The sequence below is a fragment of the Oncorhynchus clarkii genome, chromosome 31 (genome assembly GCF_045791955.1).
Source record: "Oncorhynchus clarkii lewisi isolate Uvic-CL-2024 chromosome 31, UVic_Ocla_1.0, whole genome shotgun sequence".
Classification (NCBI taxonomy): domain Eukaryota; kingdom Metazoa; phylum Chordata; class Actinopteri; order Salmoniformes; family Salmonidae; genus Oncorhynchus; species Oncorhynchus clarkii.
Window position 1 is genome coordinate 38431837 of NC_092177.1, and position 20737 is coordinate 38452573.

At 39.8% G+C, this 20737-nt stretch overlaps 2 protein-coding genes across 7 annotated transcripts in view; one reads left to right on the forward strand and one right to left on the reverse strand.

The window, feature by feature from the left end:
- Window positions 1-5129: 5129 nt before the first annotated feature.
- LOC139390530 (protein SPMIP2-like) lies at window positions 5130-11132 on the reverse strand. The gene is made up of 5 exons (XM_071137702.1): window positions 11027-11132; window positions 10245-10474; window positions 8928-8986; window positions 8620-8737; window positions 5130-6667 (listed from the first exon to the last, which is right to left on the reverse strand). The coding sequence occupies exons 1-5, from the start codon at window positions 11091-11093 to the stop codon at window positions 6659-6661; spliced, it is 483 nt and encodes a 160-aa protein (XP_070993803.1). The 5' UTR covers window positions 11094-11132; the 3' UTR covers window positions 5130-6658.
- A 755-nt stretch (window positions 11133-11887) lies between these two features.
- Window positions 11888-20737, forward strand: part of LOC139390528 (rap guanine nucleotide exchange factor 2-like) — a 134708-nt gene continuing 125858 nt past the window's right edge. For all 6 annotated transcript variants that reach the window (XM_071137695.1, XM_071137696.1, XM_071137698.1 and 3 more), the window contains exon 1: window positions 11888-12522. In XM_071137695.1, the coding sequence (XP_070993796.1) occupies window positions 12454-12522 (69 nt within the window). In that variant the 5' untranslated portion in view covers window positions 11888-12453. The remainder of the gene's footprint in view (window positions 12523-20737) is intronic.

Here is a 20737-nt window from a genome sequence, read left to right on the forward strand (position 1 = left end):
GCTTTTCTGGTAGAGTGGTCAGACGGTAGCCACTCCTCAGTAAAAGTCACATGACAGCACACTTGGATTTTGCCTAAAGGCACCTGAATGACTCTCCAACCATGAGAAACAAGAGTCTCTGGTCTGATGAAACCAAGATTGAACTCTTTGGTCTGAATGCCAAGCGTCACATCTGGAGGAAACCTGGCACCATCCCTACGGTGAAGCATGATGTGGGGATGTTTTTTAGCGGCAGGTGAGACTAGTCAGGATCGAGGGAACGATGAATGGAGCAAAGTACAGAGAGATTCTTGATGAAAACCTGTTCCAGAGCGCTCAGGACCTCAAACTGGGGTGGTTCACTTTCCAACGACCCTAAGCACACAGCCAAGACTACCAGGAGCGGCTTCGGGACAAGTCTCGGAATGTCCTTGAGTGGCCCAGCCAGAGGCCAGACTTGGACCCGATCTTGTAGTGTTACACTCAAGAAGACTCAAGGCTGTAATCGCTGCCAAAGGTGCTTCAACAAAGCACTGAGTAAATGCTCTGAATACGGAAATATGTAAATGTGATTTCAGTTTTGTATTTTTTAGACATTAAAAAAAATACAATTAAAAAACTTTTTGCTTTGTCATTATGGTTTATTATGTGTAGATTTGATGAGGGAAAAAAAAAGTTTTATCCATTTTAGATTAAGGCTGTAACGTAACAAAATGTGGAAAAAGTCAAGGGGTCTAAATACTTTCCAAATGCACTGTGCACTTATTAGTTTCTTAGCTACAGGATACATATCTCCCTAGCATATTATATAATTAATGCAGCAGCATACAATACATTTTTGGACTCACCTGTGCTGTGGTCACAAAAACAGGAAGGTGGCGCGCCGGTCCTTGTGGGCAAATTTTGTCATCAAAGTGTTGTATTCTCTGGATTTATGTTGCTTTCAAGACAACTGGGAACTTATGACGTCAGTGATCTTCAGGTTGGTTCTCTAGAAAGAGACCCGAGTTCTCGACTTGGAATTCCGAGTTTGATGACGGTTCAAAACGTATTTTCCCAGTTTGAGCAAATTCTTTTCAGAGTTCCGAGCTGTCTTGAACTAACTAAAGTCTGAGATTTCTGAGTTTCTAGTTATTTTGAACACGGCAGAAGTCATGCTGGATTGACAGCATAAATGTTTATTATTTTAAGCTTGGGAAAGAGACCCTTAAACCCAGACCCACTCCACTGAATAGCAGGCTAGTGATTGCTATGCAATGCTTGCAGTTAGCCACTGATTCCTTCCAAACCCCTCATTGCTGAATTTGCGATTTCCAACTTGTTGTGTAATGTTTATGGCCGATCAGCACTGATAGGTTTTATCCATAATTTATTTTCATATGACAAGGATTAAAAAGGATTTGCCAGTAGATTGCTGATTACTGAGTCATGATTATGAATGCTTGTCTACCTTGCTATCTAAGATTTTGAAAGTATGTTGACATGATCAGTCCAATCAGTGCCCAAGGGGAGACCATGTTTGTATGCTGCTTTATTAACTCAATTGTTCTGTTTTATTTACATTGTTTGCAAACTGATATATGGCACATATGAATGCCAAAATAACATGAAAAACAGGCTTTTTTTTTTTGCTAAACAGGTGGGGCAGAGAGGCCCTGAATGACGGGTAACCACTGAAGCTTGTATAGTTTAAAAATACATTTCTCTCTTTTGACTGAGGTCTATATGACCAACAACACTTTGTACTCCACCAACTCTATTGGTCCCATTGCAATACACTGTAGGCATATAAATTACATATACATATGGGTTTATAGAGCAAAAATTACTATAGGTGCCAAAGTTAAATTGGGGTTTGGATTACTCACTAGGGTCTGTAGAATTTATGGTGTTATTCCATGGTGGACTGCGGTCTAAATGCCCAGCAACACTTTCTACTCCACCCACTCCATTCACTGCAATGCAATACACTGTAGGCCTATAGGTGATTAGTTACTTTAAAGACACAATGTAAAAAATGGACTGATAATGACCTAGATGAACTTAATGATGATGAGCCAGCTGTGCCTTTCTACATTTAAATCAGTCCAAGACCAGCCTTGACCTGTGCCAAAAAGATGCATCTTGGCCTGACAAATAATGTCAAACGAATGGAGCCATTGGACCCTATACGGTAAAAATATTGCACTGTAGAGGCAAAACGATCCGTTGTGCGTCCAGAATACCAGGGTCCAGTCTACTAGAGTCACTCAAATACAAAACAGCCAATCCCTTCTTCAAGCCTTTCCCTTCAAGTAAACTGATGAGGTTCATTAAGGCCAGAACAGCAAGGCTCGTTAATAGCACCTACTCTGACGCTATGAGGACGGTGAACTCTCGTCGAGTCTAAATCGTACTTATGCACTGCTGTACTGTCACTTTAACTCACTGCTGACTGACTAATTCAGGGCTATGTCTAAATGTCAAAACAATACATTAACTATTCTAGCTTTCTCTTTGTTTAGCTTCCAGTGTGAAATAAAACACCATTCCATACCAGACTTGCATTCCATAGCTTGCCCTATAATGTAGGTGAAAAATTCAGACTATTAGCATGTGATTAGGTGAGTACGAACTGCTTCAGAGAAACAATGGCAACTGCTGTATGTGATCAGTAGATGGGGTGTTAACTGACTGGCATATCTGTAAATTACATACATTATCCTAATGATGATGAGCAGGCTGCAGGCTTTATACATTTACATAAGCCCTTACATAGCAAAACATGCATCGGGTCAAGCGATTTGGCTAGGCAAAGATATCTCTTTTTTTTTTGAGGCAGTATGATCATATAGGTTAGTATCACCACAATTATGCCTATAGCCTATCAAGGGTTATCACGGAGGTTAACAGCACTTTTCTTCAACCCATCCTGGTCGCAATTAATCAAAAGGTTTGCATCTTGGATTTGGGATTTTGGACTGAAAGTAGCAGGGATGCGGGTTGGGGGTTTTCTGATTGTGTGACATTATTGCCTTGTGCTCACCAGGTAAAAGTAAACTGGACCCTGGTTTTATGGACACACAATTGATCGTTTGCCTGTCCGTTGCTATATTGAGTTTGAGTTTCTTTTTACAGGGACATTGCACATTAATCAACGTTTCAGTAAAAGTGCCGGTTTTAGCCAGCCGGCTAATTTTCAACCGCAGTCCCTGGGCAGGTTATTAAAAACAATTACAATATAGACAATAGCAACATAGGACAAGCAAGACAGAGCAAGACGTAGCATACAGACATAGCAACATAGAACAAAAAGCAGCAAGACAAAATTCATAAAAGCAACAAAGTGTTTCCACACCTCACAAGCTACAGACAACATGGAAAGCGGCAACACACAGCTAGGGATTATATTCACACATCTGATTGACCTTTAGCCATGTCTTCAAGCATTTTGTGAAAGTGTGATATGTGGTGCAGTTATGTGTGTCTGATGCCAGTGTATTCCAGACATGGGAAGCTCTCACAGAGAAAGCGGATTTACTATAGGTGCTTTTCCTTAAGGGAACTATACAGTCACCTCTCATGGCAGACCTTGTGGATCTGCTGCCATATGTTTGGGGTTTCTGTTTCACAAAAATAGTGAGTGGAGGGGGAGCCAGGCCATTTAGGATCTTGAATACAAGACATGCGTCGGTGTATTGCACAAGATTTTCCCAACTCAGGAGCTCATGCTTTCTGAGGATGTAACAGTGATGATATGATGGCTATTGGGCTTCCTATCAAGCACTTTGAGAGCCTGTTTGTAGACAGACTGAATAGGTTTTAATGTTGTACAGCAAGCTTGGGGTTGGGTATGTTACTTCTAAATGTAATCCGTTACAGTTACCAGTACAAAATTGTAATCAGTAACGTAACTTTTGGATTACCTCAACTCAGTAACATAATCTGATTACATTCAGTTACTTTCCCCTTAAGCGGCATTAGAAGAAGACAAAAATGTATGTTACCAATTGAACTACATCTACTGCAGGATAAATCAATGTTAAAGTTTACATAGCTGGCCATATATGGATGTTACATTTTACTTTATGGGTTGGTTATGTAGGCTTTTTCTATTCTAAACCATCGCTTTCTATTACATACAATATGATTAAGTTATATCTTTACATTAATATATATATATAAAAAATGGAAATAGCAGCTACAGACGGACCCTTTTTAAGTCTATCAAAAGTGTGCGAGATTGAGCATGTGTCCATTAGGCCTATGGATTTATTTGTATTTTTATCAGCATGAATTAGATTGAGCAATAAAATACCAACTTTTAGTCCATAGGCTGGGATCCGAACTATGCAGCTGTTGCAATAGCACATCTTTCATTGGTTTCAAAAACGATGATTGATAGGCAGTTTAAACTTCTTGAATTGAACCATTATTGGGTTCAAATGCACTTAGATTTGTGAACAGCCATCCACAACAACCACAATCTGTAAGGCGCAAATCGTTAAATGAGAGAACAGCAGTGGGATTCACAACAATGCGCTATGTAGATATCAATAATAAGTGATATCCGGATCGCAGGAAACTAAACTGCTGTTATCCTTACCTCCAAGCGTTTATTGAAATTAGATAATCTATGGATGCCGACAGCAGTCGCACCATTCGAAGACATAGCTTGGACTGTAGCCTACAAAACCTATTCCTGCTATTTTCCCGAGATCCATCGAACACATTTGGTGATTCATCATAGTGGTCTCTGACTTGTGGTCAGACTCACTCACATCGAACACACTTAAAGTTGCGCTTTTTAAAACCCTGATTTGAATGTCATTGAGAAAACAGAACTGTCAAAGATTTTTTTTTATCGCAAGCATCCTTTCTGAATTTAAAAGTAATCTTCGAAGTAATCATCTAGTTTTTCAAAAGCATCTAATCTGATTACAATATTTTTGCTGGTAATGTAACGGATTACAGTTTTTTTTGTAATCCTTTACATTACCACCCCTGTGTGTACCGTACCGGGGCCCCTGTGTGTACCGTCCAGGGGCCCCATGCAAACTTATTTGCTCTACCTTATAATATTATTTCGAAAGTCATTATCTTTCGTTCAGTTTCCTCCGTGTAGCTATAATTAAACATAATGCAAAAAAAATATCATGCTGCAATTAGCGTTTTACAGCGGACTTTTATTTTGATGGCAAAATCCCAAAACAGAAGTCTTAATGCTGCTACCGGCATGATAATGTTGCTGCCGTGATGCTAAGGATATTCAAGTCCTGGATATCGCGATATTTAATTTATTATATACACGTTAAATCTCGCGATATTTAATGTATTCTATTTAAACTAAACGTTTTTAAACATGGAACAACACTGCTGTCTACTGCACCCAAAATGTGTAGATTTTTCAAAAAATATATTTTCTATCCCGTGTTCTTTCCCCAATCCTAAAAGAGTGGACCCTTTTGCCTAATCCCATTCCAATCAACCACTGCTATAACCTACATGATCGTAGATATGTCCCAAAAGTGTGCATGTGAATAATCAATCAAATTTATTTAGAAAGCCCTTCTTGCATCAGCTGATGTCACAAAGTGCTGTACAGAAACCCAGCCTAAAACCCCAAACAACAAGTAATACAGGTGTTGAAGCACAGTGGCTAGGAAAAACTCCCATGAAAGGCCGGAACCTAGGAAGAAACCTAGAGAGGAACCAGGCTATGGGGGATGGCCAGTCCTCTTCTGGATGTGCCGAAGAGGAAGATAGTATGTTGGCCATGTATTGATAGAAAATCACTGTAGAAAAATAGATGAAAAAAAAGTAATTTCTGTATTGCCACAAGAGGTCTTAGATAGGGTCAGATATTAAATGGAGGCAAGATTAACACCAAATTGAAGTTGAGCTAACAAGAATATGTTGCTGTGCCTCATTACATGACAATTGGAAATCTCTGGTGCAGTAAAAACTCCTCTCCCAATCTGAGTCAGCAGCAGTTACCGGAGCTTGACTTTGGCAAATGTAATTGCTTTTGCTCAGGGGATGGATTATCTTCACACACACTTGTTATCGAAAGTTTGAATCTATGACACAAGACAGGAAAGACCTGGGTCCTGGACCTGTGGAATGCAATACTGGTGTCCGAGGCATCCTTGGTGAATTGACATTTTCATTCTCAGTTCCCCATGTAGAGCTAGCAGAGCAGAAAACATATGAGTACTTTTAGATAAGTGGCAAAACTTTTTAGATTTTAAAGTAAAGCCAATGGACTTAACAAAAAATGTTCTTGTTTACACTTAGCTTTACTTTCACCTTTCAGACAAAACTTGGAGATATTTTCATCTCATCAAATCCTTGTTTGAGGATTTAAAGGATTCATAATTTACTGTAAATGTTGCTGCATAACTAACTGCAAAATACACCAGTGTAAGGGTGTGGTATAGTAGCCTACTTGCAGTGCTCCTAAACCATTTCAGTGAAATAGATCATGCAAATTACTAATGAGAGTTGTAATTGAGTACTGACAGAGTACAATGGTTTGATTAACTTTTGTATACACTACAGTAGGTGAAATGGTGATATTTATTCAGACAATTGGTCAGGTCTTCAGGACAACACAGCTGATTGTATCATCATCCGTTCTTCACCCAAACTATTTCAAGGAACTCATGTGTGAAGCACATTCAGCGTTTCTCTGAACGAGTTAATCTCTCTAGAAAGGGAAAAACACAAAGAAGCATTTGTGAGTTATAGGTACGCCAGGCAAAAATATCATAATCCTATTGAATACTGTTCACTAAAAACACCACATACAGAAATGGTCACGCATGATGTGTGGTTTGAATGGGTTCATTCACCGACCAAAGTTATGTCCTTTCATTTACAGTGTCTTGCAAAAGTATTCATACCCCTTGGATTTCCTCACATTTTATTGTTACAAATGGATTTTTTTAAAAAAAGTTGTCAATCTACATAAAATACTCTAATGTGAGTGGAAGTGAATCAATTTTTTCAAAGATATAAATTAAATAACTAAAATGTTGTTGTTGCATAAGTATTCAGCCCCTTGTGTCAATACATTTTAGAAACACCTTTGGCAGCGATTACAGCCGTGAGTCTTCTTGGGTCTTTTAGAGCTTTACACATCTGAATTGTGCAATATTAGCAAATTATTATTTTCATAATTCTTCAAGCTCTGTCAAGATGTTGGGGATCACAACTGCGCAACTTTCAAGTCTTGCCATAGATTTTCAAGCAGATTTAAGTCAAAACTGTAACTTGGCCAGTCAGGAACATTCACTGTCTTCTTGGTAAGCAACTCCAGTGTAGATTTGTCCATGTGTTGTAGGTTATCGTCCTGCTGAAAGGATAATTTATCTCCCAGTGGCTGGTGTAAAACAGACTGAAGCAGGTTTTCCTCAGGATTTTGCCTGTACATCGCTCCATCCCACTTATTTTCTATCCTGAAAGACTCCCCAGTATTTGCCGATGTCAAGCATACCCATATAATGACACAGCCACCACCATGCTTGAAAATGAGGAGGCAGTTACTCAGTGATGTGTTGGATTTGCCCCAAACATACGGCTTTGCATTTAGGCCAAAAAGTATATTCCTTTGCCATGTTTTTTTTGCAGTATTACTTTAGTGCCTTGTTGTACACAAGATGCATGTATTTTGTATTATTTTCTCTTTCATTTAAGTCATTATTGTAGAGTCACTACAATGTTGTTGATCCATCCACAGTTCTCCCATCACACCCACCCTGTATCTGTTCTAAAAATCACCAATGACGTCATGGTAACATCCCTGAGCAGTTTCATTCCTGTCCTGCAGCTCATTTAAGGACTGAAACTATGTGTCTGGGTGGTTTAATACATAATCCACAGCCTAATTATTAACTTGACCATGCTTAAAGAGAGATTCAATGTCTGATTTGTTATTGTTACCCATCTATCAATCACTGCCCTTCTTTATGAGGCTTTCCAAAAGCTCCCTGGTCTTGGTAGTTGAATCTGTGCTTGAAATGTAATACTTGACCGAGGGGCCTTACAGATGTTGTATGTATGGGGGACAAAGGAAAGGTTAGTCAATCAAAAAAATCATGTCAACCCCTATTATTTTACACATTGAGTCCATGTAACCTATTATGTGATGACCCCTGAGCTAATTTAGGCTTGCCTGAACAAAGGGGCTGAATAATTACGCAATTACGCTATCACATTTTTATTCATCTTTAAAAGATGTTTGAATTTTTCTTCCACTCTGACATGAGAGTATTTGGAGTAGATTGTTGACAATTTAAATACATTTTAATCCCACTTTGTAACAAAATAAAATGTGAAGAACTCCAAGGGGTGTGAAAAACTTTGCATGGCACTGTATCACGTAGGGCCCTTTAACTTCGAATGCATTTGCATCGAATTCCTCAAATGCTGTGTATATAGTTGCATAATGCAATAGGTGATATATCAAATGAGAGGTCAGATACTCCCTGAGGACAAGGCCTATGCAGAAATAGGATTGTTCGTGTGAAAAGAGGGGCCTCTCATCCTCTCCCTTACAATTGGGTTTAGTGGGTCAAATATATCTCCAGTTATGCAATGTGTCCTTCATACTGGTGTTTGAAGGGAGGAAATGTCACATTCCTGTAGTTAATGACTTACCCTGTTGAGAAGGAACTGTTTGTTGTTATCTTGGATATAACAGTCGTACTTGTGTGTCCATGCGAGTTTGCTGCGGGCTCCAACAGATTGCTTATCTAGAAAGTGGGGCGGTGCGTGCCTGCAAAAGTGGAAATGGTGAATAATGGATGAAGAAGGGTGCACCTACATTCACTCGACACTCCACAAGCCTGCTGCAATGCTATCACTTTCACATTGGAAATGTGCACAGCGTGCAGGTAAAGTGATTCTGACTGGCTGAAAAATAAAATATATTACATAAAGTGTGGGTTACCACATGTGAGGCCTACCATGGGTTTTGATATCTGTGGGTGACTCTGTCCTCAAGGGCTGAGCGGAATTCAGCTCTCTGTAGGAACAATATGGTCTGAGTCACTTTGAAAGTTGTATGTTATAACATTTGAATGAAGAGAATAAATTGTCTCAATTAAAGTGGCTTGTCTTAATACTGATGTTATGCCAGCATCAGAATGAATAGGGTCATGAATCTGACAACTTTGAGAATCGTGATTTGAGTATCGTTGTCTTCTGACAACATTCTGAGCACTGTGTCCATCGTGACATTTGTTGAGAATCATGATTACAGTTTTGAGCATTGCGACAGGTGAGCAGTGCTCGACTTGGACAAAATAGGTGCCGGATCTCATTTTGGGTGCCAGTACTGTTTACATTTATAGATGCAGGAGCTCCACAATACTTTTGAGCTAATATTCTATAAGAGGAACAGGAGCTCAAGCAGTAGAAAATGTGAGGTGCCGGTACACAGCTCCGGTGAGCTCCTGGCCAAGTCAAACACTTGGTGAGCATTATGACTACAGTATTTTCTTAGGACATCATTCTGGCCATTGTGACAGGTGAGTATAATAGCCATATAATTATTCATTAGAATACTAGAAAGGGTTTGAACCTTTTTATGACGGTACAAAAGTCAGCCATGTTGGTCAGGGAGTTGGTCAACCATGGTTTGCCAGTGCTGTGATAAGATAGTGAAGAATGTATCTGCACTGTTTTGTGTTAGCTAACTAGCCAGCCAGTTTTAGAGGAATGATCTCATTATTTTTTCAAATGAACTGTCAATATGCCAACATTCCATTGAAACACTAGAGTCAATCCACAGCCATACAGTGGCTCAAAGCAGTTGATGATAGGATTTAGACAAGTTGTAAATCCAACAAGTACTGATATTGTATCATATAATAGCACTCATTTGCGGACTGTTTACATATATTTTAGAGGATATTTATACAGAATTGGTATAAAACCCGTATAAACTGTATTTATAATTATATGAAAATATTTTAGGTTGACTATAATTCCATTAAACAATTTCTGATACATCACATGCCTTACTTTATATTTCCTGCATAAGTAAAAGCAGGAAATGCATCACCTATGTCTCTAATGCCATTCATTCCAATTCAGACTGGTTTTGGATTTCTGCCTGACCAAGATGGCTGACATTTCCAGCCCATTATGGAACTTTGAGGGCTTATGAAATAAAATATATGATGTAGCTAATCTACTAAATGTTCATCAAGGTTGCCTAACTCCCTCCTTTATTAATAATCCAATTAACATCCAGCTCACAGGCTTCATTTGGGCCCCACCTTAATTTGCATATTGCTGAGCAGCGTCCTACTGTTCAACAGCTGGTGATATTCCATGCCCCATCCCACCCCTCCAATGCAACACTGTTTGGGCATGGGGGGTGGGGCGCAGGGAGCAGGCCGGCACAGGTAATTCAAATCGCTTGTACCCTCAGGTGACAAAGGGCCAACGCCAATGTAGCGGGGAAAGTCGATCAATCTTGCTTTGTAGTCTCCAATTCCATCTGGACCTTATTAGAATCAATATAATGAAATGTGAGAACCATTCAGAAAATAGTGAGCTACACAGAGCCCTACTCTAAAGGTTTATGCTATCCAGAAATCTTGGGACGTCCATACCCTAACTCTTACCTAACTATTACCCAAACCTTAACCATTTTAATTGAGAACTTCCATGGGGTGACGTCAGAGTTGGTATGTCTAAAGTATCCCGTTTAGAGTTTCCCCCAGTCTAAAGTAGCACACTTAGGAGTAGGGTGGTTCCATTTTACAGAAAGGGCATTGCCAATGAAGAGGCTGTGTCAAGTATCTCTCATCCATTCACCCCCACGGTTTCTTGTCCTGACCTATCTACATGTCATTAAAAAATATATATATATATTTATAATGACAAACCCCTAATGTATAACTTCCAAAATAGGCCTAATTATATACATCATGAATAAAATGGAACATACTGTAGGCTACACACAATAGCCTATGTAATAAGAGGTGATTGTTGTGTAACCTATTTCTACCCTTGTAACATTCTACATCAAACCCAATAATTATGTGACACATACCTGTAAAAAGCATCCTTTGACCATAGGCTTGGGGGAGCCTTACTTGTACCACTGTGCTACTCTCCATTGGAACTGTTATTTCTGGACTAGATACCAGCAGCCGAGTACACGGTTACAGCAGCACGCCCGAGGGCGATAATGTGAGGGTGCTGGTCATGGGGTCAGTGGGCTGTTGCCATGCGACTAATGCTTGTCACGGTGTCAGTGTTTGAATGCATTAGTGCCGCGTTCTAGTATTATTCGGAACTAGGGAACTCGGAAATGTCCGACTTGCTAACTCCATCTGCCGTATTTAACGAACCAGCAAGTTGGACATTTCCGAGTTTCCTAGTTCCGAGTAGTGTTTGAACGCGACATTAGCGACTCGGTTGTGTCATAATTACCTCCAATTCAGTGTCCAATTTTACATAATGTAATTGTACCATGGTCCACCAATTTTTCTGGAAACCTTGAACAGCACTGGAGCATGTCAAATATAACACGTAGTTAGAATATAGCAGAAATAAATCTAATATAATTCAATGGAATCGAACATAAGTTTTTCCCATTTCCTATTTCTACACTTGACATTTTCCCCCATAGATCAAAGAAGAATGAAATTCCAGTCAAATAGAGCTTCAATGAATAGGCCCCCCAAACAATTAATTGTAACGATTCATTATTCCAAAATGTGCATTTGAGTAGACTATTTGCTCTTTGAATAGCCTATCTGTATGTGCTATTCCAGTTTCTGTCATTGGATGGCGACAAAAGATAGCTTTGTAGGCCACAATACATTGTCCTCCGGCTCCATTTTTGTAAATGGACTCGCCCATGAGCCTCCCCTTGTGTCAGTCACCATGGTGGCATACAGCAAAAAGCTGTGGCGGCGGACCCATCGTCACTTTTAAACCCATCATAATGATTTTTTAAAGGTTGCCTTTGTACATGTAGCCTATACATTCATTATTACAAAAAATGGACAACCGGTTATTGTCAGGATAGATTAGTAGTTTGCTATTTTATTTGAAGGCGGATACATTGAATTGTGGCAAAATCAAGAATGCTGAAGATACATATATTTGCTTTTAGCGTCGGCTTGGATAAAGGAACAGTTCTTCCATAATACAACTGTATAGCGACACGTCTACTGGGACTTGGATTCAGGATTCTTCGAGCCGCACCTTAATAGCAAGTTTTTTTGTGTTGGGATCGGTGGCAGCCTTTTGATATCGGTTTGGGGACAGAAGAAACCCCTAGGCTCACATTGTGGCCTGGCCATTGTGGCCTGGGACTGATACATTTCCGATCTTTCGACCACTGGAGTTCTCTTATTAGTGGATAACAGACTGACTGTGGCTTGGTCTGTGAATATCCAGTCCGCGAATATTTGCACATTGTCAACATTCTAAGCAATTTAATTATTTGAAATTCGGGTCTTCAAAACAATGGCGTCTTATGTCGATAACAGCTTTCGTCAAGCTGTGATGATGAATCCGGCAGAAAGAACGCAACAGGTCAGTATAATTATTTGATATACCTTAAAATACTAATCTCGACATGTTGTGAAACCACTCGGTTACTATGACAGTGTTCTATCGTTCCCCCCAGCCACACCTTCACTACATTGTTACATTATTTCTGTGTGTTGCCATTCTGCTACAGTGTTACGTATCCCTGTCTACATCCCGCTAAAGCTCTATCAAGGGAGATAATCTCGAGGTACTTAAACGCAACAGGACTTGATAGTAACCCAGCCACTTATGTCACGAACATACTCAGACCTGGCACATTCCAGCAAATGTTTCCTGTTTTCAAAACGGTTATGTAAACATTCATAGGCTACATTGTTTCGCAAACAGTCAAATAACTTAGCAATTTGCTAGATGTACTATTTTATTTTCTTTAAGATAGAAAGAAAAAACATAAGCCTACACGAATGCTGTAGGCTTAAACCAAGTCTAAACAACCCTTAAATGTGTGTCAGGCATATTGAGCTTGCATGGACATTTATACAATAGTGTGTGTGTGTTGATTTAATAGACCATGATCAACTCTCAGATGTACACTTTAGGCCTCTCCTAGAACTGATTTGAACATTCAGGATTCCTAATCTGTAGCCTCTTGTAGTCTATATTGCCTTGTTTGAGATAATGCATAGCAGACTGTAGCCTAGCCCTTGATCAAAGCGTCTTCTGTACAAGGGAGTTTTGTTAAGAAACACCCCCGACGCTCAGTCAGAACTTTAACACACATCGCTTGTGGTATGGTTTTGGAAGCATAAGGATCATATCTTTCATATTAGCAAAAAAATGTTAAATTGACTTTTTTCATAGGGTTAGTGTTCTCACACGGCCATATCTCCATGTTACAGCGCTTGTTTACGGAAGACAGACGGAAGACAAGCGGCAACCACCTGCACTAATTGGCTATCTAGCATGCTCCGAACACCTGTGTGGAAGCGTAACTCAGGAAGTAACTCCTTTTATTCGAAGGATTCTTTCTCGCTGATGAAAGATAGCACCATATGTTCATAAAGCCGTATTGCAAGTGATGACTATTCATGTTTCTAATCGTTCACATGAGCCAGTTGTGGGCGAAGCAAATGGCTGTAAACTGTAGGGAAAAGGCAGAATGCCGCCTAGAGTTTGCGAGAGCGAGCTGTAGCCTAAGAATGTAGTGTTAAGGAGTGTAGCCAAGCGACCATTACACCTTAACATCCAAGGTCCTTATAATGTATGTTATGTTGGAGGGAGGCTGGCTCAGGTAGCCAAAAGTCAATTAACGTTACTCCGTCTAAACATGAATCGATTCTTAATTGCGACATGGTTCTACAAACATAAAACCCTTTACTTTAATATCAAAGACACTTCACACATGCAAAATATACACTTACTGTTTTAACCAGGTTTAACACAGTTGTAGCTGACAGTATTTTTCAGTTACAACACTTTTCCTTCCTTCCTTTACACACATGTTCCTTGGCAAATTAGATAGCTAATTAGCACAGGTGGTTGCCTCAGTCTTCCGGCTCAGTCCATTTAAATTCAATCACTTTTTGACTGCACCCCTTTTGATTTGATCGAAACCTTCCATACATATTCCATTGTAGAAGTGCTCAGAAGGTGATGTTTTTGATGCCAAAACATTCAAGCTGTAAAGGTCCTCAAAGGTGACCTATTTTGCATACCCCAAAAGTTCACAGAAGTACAAGTAAAGGTTGATCTATCAATTAGTTAGTGTTTTACTGATATCAATTTGTTTCTGAATTTATTAAGTGATTAAAACTAAAATAACTAACAGAAATTCCATTAAAATAAAAAAAATGAATTTCTGCAGTTGAATTGTGTACAATCATGGGAAATCATAGTAGTCACAAACCACAGTTGGGTCACCTGCTACTGTCCTCCCGTCCACTGGCATACTGTTATGTTCAGCTGATAACTGTTTTCTTTCTGTCATCTGGTGGTCAAGTCTTGACAACCTCGCTCTCTCCCTCTCCTGGATCTCTGGCTTTCCTGTTTCTTACTGACACCTACCTATGGGACCACTCTTTCCATTTACTGTAACCAGCGTCCTCACCCACTGAGCACCAAACGACACTGGACGTGCATGGATGTTGAAAAGTAGTTGACATTTGGTCAGTCCGCCCTGGCCTTGATTTTTCGACATCCACAGATGTCCTTTTTTGGTCCAGTCTGGACCAGCCTTCATTTCAACGTCCACAGACATCTGGACCAGCCTTCATTTGTCCCAAAAAGTGATGTCTCTGTTTGACAAATGTGGACAGCACAGTACAGTAGCGCACGCTAAAGAAAAGTAGAGTTCAGTGCAGAAAAGTACAGTAGAGGAGCAGAGTTCAGTACAGTAAACATTAGAGGATGGCAAAAGGGAATAGCTAGTCACAACTGAATGCATTCAACCAAAATGTTGAACGCATTTAACCCAACCTCTCTGATTTAGAGAGGTGCGGGGGGCTGCCTTAATCGACGTCCCACGTCATTGGCGCAGAGAGCACAGTTGAGTAAACTATAATGTACTGAACGATACTCTACTGTATTGTACTGAAATCTACTGTACTGAACTATACTCTACTTGACTATACTATTGTTGCACGGTATACCGAAACGTCAATGCTTTTTCTATACTAGAACAAAATTGTTCGGTACCCAAAAACATTTCATTCACTTAATCGGTCTCTCTGTCACGTCTCTCCATCAGCCAGAGATTATCTATTGCCTCAGCGAACAGTGTGTGTGTGTGTGTGTGTGTGTGAATAGGTCTCCGACGAGCCGCACCCGTCTTGCCTCGTGAAGGACATCATTACTGGTTAGAGAGAGTGCGCACTTTTATGAAAGAAGCTACTTCTATGCAAATGTTGATCAGTACAATAAAAGTCCCAAATGGAAGGGAGAAAGATTGTTTGTCATCTGTAACCCCATGAAAGCATCCAAAACAAGCTCAATCAATCAATCAATCAATGCACGCCCACAGTCCTATTGAATATGCATTCACCTGTATTGTAAATAGACCTAGGCTACATCTTGATTCACCCAGTTTATCATTAGAGATTTACCATTCAAAGAAATTATTACCATTACGTTATGTAGTTAGATTGGTACTTTTTTTCACTGTTGGCTGTCTCTGAAATATTTTGGCATTAATCATTTCAAATGTAATGATATTGAACTTAAAACATGCCCAACAATTGAACAAAGCAGTAGCTGAGTTTGTCTGGATCAAGTGCCTTTCTTTTTCTGTTCCGGTATCGTTTTGGTAAGGAGTATTGCTATGTTATCGACTTTCATGATACTAAACCTGGTATCGAAGTCAAAATTCTGGTTTTGTGTCATTCTGGTATTGTGACATACCTGTATTGAACTCTACTCCACTGTTGTGTGCTGTATTGCACTTTAAAAAAATAAAGTTATTTGATTTATTAGACAATATTTTAAAACACAATACAACCAAACGTGGATACAGTACAATGCCATTAAAATCAATGAGGATGACACAAAGTTACAAGTATTTCCATTGTGGTCCTCATGAAAATACAAAATATACACAAGATTATAACAAGATTTTACTCTACAGAGCTATAATTTGATGTCCAAACTTGTGAAACATAGACGTCTATGATTGGTTCAGATTTGGTCCGATCCGGACCAACCATATTTGGTCTTGTTTGGCGGCGGAGCTCATTAAAATAATAGCTAGTGTGTAGAATAACACCCAACTATGCAAAGGAGGATATTGCACGTCTACCTTTTTGCATACCTATTTAGGATACATCACCATGAAGGGAATTACATTTATATCCACAATTATGCATTTCTTTCTAGTTCAGGTCAAGGAACCATGATGAAATTCAGTTGCCACAATTTTGTTACCAGATGTAAATACACTTCACTTACTGTAGTTCAATAACCAAAATATATGTTTTCAAACTCAAGATGTCATAGCTTTACACCCCATTCTTTCTGCAGACATTTTGAATCTTAATTCAGAGCAGGTATTTTTTATGGTCACAAAAAACTGAGTGAGATTTTACTGCAATTCTGTTATCAAGCTTTGAATCTGCACAGGTCTTCCAGTAAATGTGTCTTCATAGTTTTCAGTGTAAATTGTTAAAAGTAGTCATTGTGCGTGGAGTTGTATGGTTTGTTCAACTTTGAAATCAATGTTTTTTTTGTTTTGCATACATTTGTAAGTGAAAAATCTGAATCAGCATAATTGCGGTACTTTGGAAGTGCCCCCCACACAATTATTTATTGTAAGTATTCGCTTCGTATTTCCAGAACATTTCAACCATTAGGCAATGGGCCTTGCGGTTTGATGGCAGCAAGGGATACGCACAACAATAGCCCAGAGAATCGATAGACCACCAATTAAAATAGTGGGCAAGCTGTCGCTGGCACAGTGACACAGCCACATGTTGATGCATCTGTCTATCTGACATTGCAGAGACAATTAAACGGCTGTCAAGTGTTGTCATTGATGACTCGTTAACCGTGTGCTAGTGTGCCAACACATTTCGTGCATGTTTCATTAAACCTCATAGTGGTGGTGACATGAGTAAAGAAGTCTTTTGAAAAATGTGGACTGACCACAGTCACCAGACAAGTTATCCTTGAAGTATGTCCAGAATATTTTGAATTATAACTGGACAGGCACTCCCCGTGCACTTTTTTTGTTTTGGAATTGTAACTTGTCACTCGTTCAAATGTTAAACTAGTAGTGTCCCCCATTAGCAACTGACCGTGTTTGTCCTATTGGAGATGGCATGGCCTCTTGGGATTAAACACCGTGTTCGGACTGGTGTGGATTTTGCCATTTTAAAGCGCTAATCGTGACCTGGCATGCATGGTGGTAGCCTACTGAGATGCAGTGAGATTTTCTATGGAACTGTTGCCTTTGCTTGCCTAGGTTGCTGTTCAGTACTTTGTGGTGACTGTATTACACAAACCACTATATATACACAATATTTCTATTGGGGAAACAGGGAAAGATTAAAGCTATAATTAGAAACACACAGGCTACTTTTTTGCCTAAGATGCAGGAGTCATCCAAGAAGGGACAATGAGTCAAAGGCTTGTCTGCTCCTTGTAATTGTTTAGGCAGCGGCATGAACAGTCAGCAAGACCTCTGGCTGACAGTGAATCATATCATGTAGCTCAAACGTCAGAGCTCAGACTGTGTCCTTGTGTGCTGGATTTAGCAAAGGATTAGCATAGTAGTCAAGCAGTGGCTAGGAATATCCAAGTGAAAAGGCAGTGCGAAGAAGGTGGAGACAGGAGCCGGGAGGGTCAGCGAGAGGGTGGAAGCTTTCTTTCTCCAGTGACAGCATCCTGAGTGGAGAAGCGTCAGGATGCTTTTTGAACCAGGCCAACAGGAAGGAAGGGCTGATTGCAAAAGAGAGGAGAGAACATTTTTGAAGTGACTGTTTTTATGATGCTTGTTTGTGTGTGGTTTCTGGTTTGTGACCTCTGGCCTATTTTGATCACCCAGTTAGAACAGAAGCATGTGAGACGGGCTTAATTGAGAAATAAAACGGATTGAGAATAACTTTTGTCTCATGCTTTTGTTAGCTTCTGGGCAAATCCATTAAAAATGTGACATTTTATTTAACCTTTTTTTTGACTAGGCAAGAACTCAATCACTTTTGACAGCATCCCTTTTGATTAAAACAACACTTTCCATACATGTTTGCCCATCAGAAAGTGATTTGTTGGACCTGAATGCCAAAACATTCAGGAGATAAAGGTACTCAAAGTTGACCCATTTTGCATACCCCACCATACCATGAAACATCCATGTTTTCATCACTGGAAAAGATAAACAGTCGAGTTTGTCATTTAAAAGCTTATAGTGTTGTCAAACTGTTTTATTATTAAAAAAAATTTAAGTCCTCTGAAACATGACCTGCCAAGCCGTGCTTCTTAACACCTGCTCGCTGGGACTCCCGGTCACAGCCTGTTGTTGGGATCGAACCCCAGGCTGTAGTGATGCAGTGCCTTAGACCGCTGCGCCACTCGGGAGGCCTATATTTTAACTTCTAATTACTACAACAAAGATGTCCACTGTTGAATGTCAATTTAAGTGGTCGTCTATTCTATGATAAATATTTCTATGATTTCAAAAGGTTCACCTATGGAGGATTGGGAGTATAATTTAAAACAACAGATATTCCCATTTAAGTCAACATCTTCTTATATGTGGACCTCCAACCATCTTCGTGGTATCATTTTGAAAGTAGAAATGTAAATCTTATTCTTATTTTTGTATGGTTACCAGCACTTCTACAATGCGAGACCATGGGACTGTAAGGTTCTATGAGATAGATACAGTGGGGAAAAAAAGTATTTAGTCAGCCACCAATTGTGCAAGTTCTCCCACTTAAAAAGATGAGAGAGGCCTGTAATTTTCATCATAGGTACACTTCAACTACGACAGACAAAATGTGAAAAAAAAAATACAGAAAATCACATTGTAGGATTTTTAATGAATTTATTTGCAAGTTATGGTGGAAAATAAGTATTTGGTCACCTACAAACAAGCAAGATTTCTGGCTCTCACAGACCTGCAACTTCTTCTTTAAGAGGCTCCTCTGTCCTCCACTCGTTACCTGTATTAATGGCACCTGTTTGAACTTGTTATCAGTATAAAAGACACCTCTCCACAACCTCAAACAGTCACACTCCAAACTCCACTATGGCCAAGACCAAAGAGCTGTCAAAGGACACCAGAAACAAAATTGTAGACCTGCACCTGTTTGAACAGTCAGCATGCCAATTGCACGCTCCCTCAACTTGAGACATCTGTGGCATTATGTTGTGATTAAACTGTACATTTTAGAGTTGCCTTTTATTTTCCCCAGCACAAGGTGAACCTGTGTAATGACCATGCTGTTTAATCATCTTCTTGATATGCCACACCTGTCACGTGGATGGCCTATCTTGGCAAAGGAAAAACGCTCACTATCAGATGTAAACTAAGTTGTGCACAACATTTGAGAGAAATAAGTGTTTTGTGCGAATGGAACATGTCTGGGATCTTTTATTTCAGCTCAAACATGGGACCACCATTTTACAGTTCAGTTCAGTATATTTGATGTGTTCTGACTATCTTGGTAAAATAGAATAACACTATCATTTATGTATTCCCATAGCTATAGTTAAACTGAACATGCCTAATTCAGAACCTTGTAATTTGCCCATAGAAAATATAGCGTTGACTATGTGCTAATAGGCTAAATGCTTCAAACTCCCAGTCCATAAAAACAAAAGCAACTTTTCTTGGCCTCATTTCTCCGCTAAACCTGTGGAATTTAGGTGATGTCAAGTGTTATTCTTCTTCTTCTATATTAGTATTCTATATCTATCCTACCCTGCCTTTCTAAGGTCTTCGAAAGCCAAGTCAACAAACAGATTACCGACCATTTCGATTCCCACCATACCTTCTCCGCTTTGCAATCTGGTTTCAGAGCTGGTCATGCGTGCACCTCAGCCACGCTCAAGGCCCTAAACAATATCTTAACAATATCGATAAGAAACAATACTGTGCAGCCGTATTCATTGACCTGGCCAAGGCTTTCGACTCTGTCAATCACCACATCCTCATCGGCAGACTCGATAGCCTTGGTTTCTCAAATGACTGCCTCGCCTGGTTCACCAACTACTTCTCGGATAGAGTTCAGTGTGTCAAATCGGAGGGCCTGTTTTCCGGGCCTCTGGCAGTCTCTATGGGGGTGCCACAGGGTTCAATTCTTGGACCGACTCTCTTCTCTGTATACATCAATGATGTCGATCTTGCTGCTGGTGAGTCTCTGATCCACCTCTACGCAGACGACACCATTCCGTATACTTCTGGCCCTTCTTTGGACTCTGTGTTAACAACCCTCCAGATTAGCTTCAATGCCATACAACTCTTTCCGTGGCCTCCAATTGCTCTTAAATACAAGTAAAACTAAATGCATGCTCTTCAACCGATCGCTGCCTGCACCTGCCCGCCCGTCCAACATCACCACTCTGGACGGTTCGGTCTTAGAATATGTGGACAACTACAAATACCTAGGTGTCTGGTTAGACTGTAAACTCTCCTTCCAGACTCACATCAAACATCTCCAATCCAAAGTTAAATCTAGAATTGGCTTCCTATTTCGCAACAAAGCCTCCTTCACTCATGCTGCTAAACATACCCTCATATAACTGACTATCCTATCGATCCTCGACT